The 5912-nt window shown below is 43.9% G+C and overlaps 1 protein-coding gene across 2 annotated transcripts in view; it reads left to right on the top strand.

The window, feature by feature from the left end:
• The window catches only part of LOC107574575 (transmembrane protein 60-like), a 3727-nt gene extending 3198 nt beyond the window's left edge, over positions 1-529 (top strand). The window contains exon 2 of one of the 2 annotated variants that reach the window (XM_016261020.1): positions 51-529. In XM_016261020.1, coding sequence (XP_016116506.1) covers positions 97-474 — 378 coding nt within the window. In that variant the 5' untranslated portion in view covers positions 51-96 and the 3' untranslated portion in view covers positions 475-529. The remainder of the gene's footprint in view (positions 1-50) is intronic. The other variant, XM_016261021.1, reaches the window with a different exon arrangement.
• The last annotated feature ends 5383 nt before the right edge of the window (positions 530-5912 follow it).

Here is a 5912-nt window from a genome sequence, read left to right on the forward strand (position 1 = left end):
GATGAGGATGATGAGGATGATGATGAGGATGATGATGATGATTTTTACAGTGGGTGACTGACCTGCCGGAGCTGATTGTGTGGTCAGGCGGTGCAGATGTCTCTGGCGCAGCGGGTTCTGCTCACCTGGATCTTCACGCTCCTCTTCCTCGTGCTGCTGGTGCTGAAGCTGGATGGAAAGGTCAAATGGAGCTGGTTCCTGATCTTTCTGCCCGTCTGGATCTTTGACAGCATCCTGCTGCTGATGCTGGGCGTGAAGGTGGCGGGGCGCTGCCGGGCCGGGTTCGACCCGCGGCTGAAGGTCTGGTATCTGCTGGCTCTGATGATGAAGGTGGGCTTCTGTGTGACTCTGTGCGCGCGGCTGGAGCAGCTGACCAACCTGCGGCTGCTGATCATCTGTGTGCCGCTCTGGACGCTGCTGACCGGAGCCCTGATCCAGCTGGGATACAACATTCTGCCCCAGAGCTCAGACTGACACACACACACACACACACACACTCTCTCTCACTCTCACACACACACACACACACTCTCTCTCACACTCACACACACACACACACTCTCTCTCACTCTCACACACACACACACACTCTCTCTCACACTAACACTCTCACACACACACACTCTCTCGCTCTCTCACACACACACACACACACACACTCTCTCTCTCTCTCTCTCGCACACACACACACACACACACTCTCTCTCTCTCTCTCTCGCACACACACACACACACACACTCTCTCTCTCTCTCTCTCGCACACACACACACACACACACTCTCTCTCTCTCTCTCTCGCACACACACACACACACACACTCTCTCTCTCTCTCTCTCGCACACACACACACACACACACTCTCTCTCTCTCTCTCACTCTCTCTCCCTCTCTCTCACACACACACACACTCTCTCTCACTCTCTCTCACACACACACACACACACACAGAGTAATTAAATCTCAAACATTTGTATGTGAACACAGAAGTGTTTCTACAGAGAGCAAACATTCTGGTGTTCCTGGGTTTTTTTAAAAGAGAAATTTGACTCTTAAATTAATTTTGTAAATTTCAAATTTGGTAATATGTGGTTTTATTTGTGTGTTTTGATCTTGTAAATATATTTCCATGTGCTGATGTTGTAATGGAGATTTAGTTTTTCTCACGTGAGTCTCTGACTGCCAGCAGACATTCATTAACTGATGAAGGAATACAGTGAAACTCTCTACAGAATAAAGCCACTGCAGTGATGAATGTGGAGCGTGTGAGTCTGTTCATTCATCACATCATCTGAGAATCTCTCAGTCCAACAACATCAAGCTTGAACGGTTTACAAGATACAGCCAGTGAAAATATCTCCAAACTCCTGATACAGCCATGACCCGATCTTCAATATGACCTGATGAATAAACAGGTTATGGTGATTTTATCTGATCGTTAATAATTCAATAGTGCTGCAACGTGACAAATGGTATGTATTCCATGACCATTTATTCACAATAGATACATAATAATGATAGGTGAAAGAAACAAACGTTGCTGTATCTCAATCAGTCGAGTTGAACACCAGCCACAGATGAAGCTGCTTTGAAACTGCATTTATTCAAAGATCAGTCAGTGCAGCTAGCAGTACAAACGGTGATCACTAGATGGCAGCATCAGACGGGTTGTTCCACAGCAGCTTCACTGTGAAAAGAAGATAAAAGAAACATTGTACTTTACTCTCTTTAGCAGTCCTGGAGGACCACTGTCCTGCAGAGTTTAGCTCCAACCCCAATCAAACACACCTGCCTGTAGCTTTCTAGTGATCCTGAAGACACTGATTCGCTTGTTCAGGTGTGTTTGATTAGAACAGTGGCCCTCCAGGACCGAAGCTGCCCAGCCCTGCTCTATAGGATGTTTAATTCTATTAGATTTCATTAATGTAACTGACCGAAAATATGATTTATTATATTAAGTATATACTTTCGCTCTCATCCGGTGGGTCAGTCAGGCTGATTGACTGTGTGTTTGTAATGATCAGTGCAGCTCGTCACACACACACACACACACACTGTTACACACACACACACACACACACACACACACACACACACTGTTCTAGTGGATCTGAAGCAGCTATAGAGCCCAGATCTCATGCTGTCAGTCAAAAGACAAGTGTCTCTGTAATAGTAAAGTCACCTATAAATGATAGAAAACAGGAGGTCTTCAGACTGACAGATGAAGAGCAGCTTCACTCAGAGCAGAGCTGGGAGACGGTCTCTGAGGAGATGTTTTGATCACTTCCTCTTGTCTGTGTTCCAGAACGTTCCTGTGTGTCACTGGCTGGAGGGAAAGTATTTTTGTGCAAGCTCTTTCACACTAGTTCTCTGCAGCTACGTGTGTGTGTGTGTGTGTGTGTGTGTGTGAGAGAGTGTGTGTGTGTGTGTGAGTGAGAGAGAGTGAGTGTGTGTGTGTGTGAGTGTGTGTGTGTGTGTGTGTGAGAGAGAGAGTGAGTGTGTGTGAGTGAGAGCGAGAGTGTGTGTGTGTGTGTTTGGCAGAATAGGGAAGCTATGCGAATGGCTTCAGAGTCGCGTCAGGGCTTGTTGAAGAACATTCCTGAACTCAGCTGCTCCGACACTTTCTCTTCTCTTCTCTACAGACACACCAGAGTCAACAGCATCACACACACACACACACACACACACAAGAAACATGACTGAAGTGTTTCAGTCTAGTGAGTGTGTGAGAGACAGACAGATGGATGAATGGGTTTCTCCTTCTCCAGAATAAGAGCCGTCTATATTCAGTGTCTCTATGAATATCATCTCATTCATAAGTCTTTAATGTGTGTGTTTGGCAGAATAGGGAAGCTATGCGAATGGCTTCAGAGTCGCGTCAGGGCTTGTTGAAGAACATTCCTGAACTCAGCTGCTCCAACACTTTCTCTTCTCTTCTCTACAGACACACCAGAGTCAACAGCATCACACACACACACACACAAGAAACATGACTGAAGTGTTTCAGTCTAGTGAGTGTGTGAGAGACAGACAGATGGATGAATGGGTTTCTCCTTCTCTAGAATAAGAGCCGTCTATATTCAGTGTCTCTATGAATATCATCTCATTCATAAGTCTTTAGAAAGGAGCAGAAATCATGTTTAGAGCTGTTCTATAGGATGAACGTCTAGTTGTGTTGCTGATGTAACGCTGTGGCTGAGTTTGCTTCATAATACCAGCACTTTTGTGGGTGGTTACGTCACGTCCCTTTCTGTGTCATACATTAGTAATTGATTTTATCAGTCTAGTCTCCTGTTTACACATTATAATCTTTAGAAAATATGAAGACTTGAGGCTATATTTGTGAAACAGTGTAACGTCCCACCCTCCCATTTAATTAATCACTGTAAATGTGTTCATGTGCACTGCAACAAGTCTGCTTAAACAACATCTGATTAAACACAGTGTACAACAATATCCAAACCCCAAAGCAAAAAAGAGCAACTAAAAATGACATGTTGCATGATGGTGCAGAGAGGAAACTTCTCTTAATATGGCAGAATAAATGTCAGAAATACTGTTTCATAAATATAGTGTAAATGATGCACACATAATCTAAACTTTATGAGCACATCCATAATACGGGTGAAAAACTCTGTAATCACTGTAAAACAATGGAAATGAATTACACTCTCATGAGCCATCACACACGAATCTGAGACAATGCTGTGTAGACGGTGACGCTGTTAAATACCCCGTATGTCAGCGCGGAAGAGGCGGGTCTAACCTGGCCCAGGGAAGTGGGCGGGAGCATATTCAGCCAATCAGAGATGAGCTCACAGGACGCGCTGATTGACAGTCAGACCTGACAGTCAGGAACACGGAATCGGAGCGCGTCTTTGATTGAAGTGAAGATTCGCCCAATCACCGCTGCAGAAGTCTCGGTCTCTGTCCAATCACAGGCAGCGGAGCGGCGGGGGGCGGGAGCGCGGCAGCGGCGTCGGGGCGGTCCGCTTGTGTGCAGTGTGAATGTGGCAGCCGCAGGGAGGGGCGCGCTGTTTATTTCATTATTAAAAGTGATTTCTGACTGAAATTAAAAGTGATTTCTAACAGAGGATATATATCTGCTCCTCAGCGCGACGCGCGCCGCTCCGGTCCGCGCTCTTTCTGCCGTTTCGTCGCGGGGACGGAGAGCATCATGGGTCATAACATGCTGGAGTAATCGCTCAAAAGACTCTTTCCTGAACATATTTATATTTATTTATTCTTTTGCTCCGTGGATGAATGAAACGTCCTTTCCAGATGTTTTGCTCGTGTTCAGGCAGTGCTGTTGTGTTGTTATTGTTACATTGAATGTTGTGATAGAAACATTGTGTGCATATAACATCCTGAAACATCTGAACACACACACACTTTATTTCACTTCTTTTGACATGACGCGTAGATTGACAGCAGTGTTGTGTGATGAAGATCGTGTGTGTGTGATCCTCATCATCTTCATCTCTGCTCTTCAGTGTTCATGTGTTGTGAGGAATGAGACAAAAACGAGTCTTACATGAGACATGTGATGAGCTGTTGGAGATGCTCCTCATGATGGAGTTTCTGTTTATCTTCATCTGGTGTCTGTGACGATGACTCCGGCTGATGAAGGTCAGCTGTGTTTGGGATCAGTTTAACTGTTAGTTATTCATATGAACCAAAGCAGAATGGGGAACATCAGTCATTGTGTTTGTAGTTAGGAAGTTAGTTGGTCATGTTTAATCATAAACACACTCTCAGCTGGTGGAGGGTTGTGAGATGTTCTGCTGTTGGTTTCTGATCTGCAGCAGTGTGTTGTGGGTAATCTGATGTGTTTGAGAGTCAGTCAGAGGTCAGGGACTCTGTGTGGTTCTGTCACATATAGGGTTGTACTAGAACCGAATCCGAACGCAGATTTCAGTGCCATGCCTGAGCGATCGATTGAAATATCTGTCCTCTGGTTCTCCGAAACGGACACAAGAAGCATCGTCACCGGCACCGCACGTGAAAAATGATTTCCCGACTGAGAAAATGCACCTGAACTCAAGTCGGAAAGCTCTAATAATACAAATCCAACACATCTTTGTAGTAACGCGAGTGTCCATGTTGTTTTCACATTCCGACTTAAAAACAGAACTCGGGAAACGAGAGCATCGAGGAGCGCGTGAATGCAGTAATTACACTTGCTCTGATGGCAGCAGCTTCCGTTAACTAAACTAAACATGCTTAAACTAAAACGCTCAAGTCGGAAAGCTCTAATAATACAGATCCAACACATCTTTGTAGTAACGAGAGTAGGCATGGGCCGGTATGAGATTTAGACGGTATGATAACCTTAAGCAAAAATATCACAGTGTCACGGTGTTGTCGTTACAGCTCTATAATCTGTTATTTTTAAATGACTGGGTAGAAAGAAAAAAAAACTTTTTTCTGCTGAACATAATACATTTTGTTTTTTAGCAACATACAGAATATTAGTTACAGTAGAATTTGTTAATTTTTTCTTTGATTTGTTTCCTAAAAAGAAGAAAAATAAAGACTGACATCTATATTTAACCTAAATCTGTAATTACAGTTATTTAATTTTAGTTATATAATTAAAATACATATCCCTTATATCATTTCATATCATTTAGTTATATAATTTCATATACATAATTTGATTTAATAACCCAATTGAAGCAAAAACAGAATGTTCTGACTAGCTTTGTGAAATTATACTACATGCCTGAACGAAGCAAACAGCAGAAGCTCTGAATGAGATGCAGATTCTCTCTCTGACAGCAGGAGGCGCTCACGCAGCAGCAGATACAGTGTTTCCTTGGTTACCGCTGTAAACAAAGCAGAGCTGCACTTATGAACAGTAATGATAGTGTTTCCCTGTGTACACCTGTAAAAACAGCGCAGCTGCGCTTAT

Source organism: Sinocyclocheilus grahami, unplaced genomic scaffold, assembly GCF_001515645.1.
Source record: "Sinocyclocheilus grahami isolate Dianchi unplaced genomic scaffold, SAMN03320097.WGS_v1.1 scaffold2273.1, whole genome shotgun sequence".
NCBI classification, from domain to species: Eukaryota; Metazoa; Chordata; class Actinopteri; order Cypriniformes; family Cyprinidae; genus Sinocyclocheilus; species Sinocyclocheilus grahami.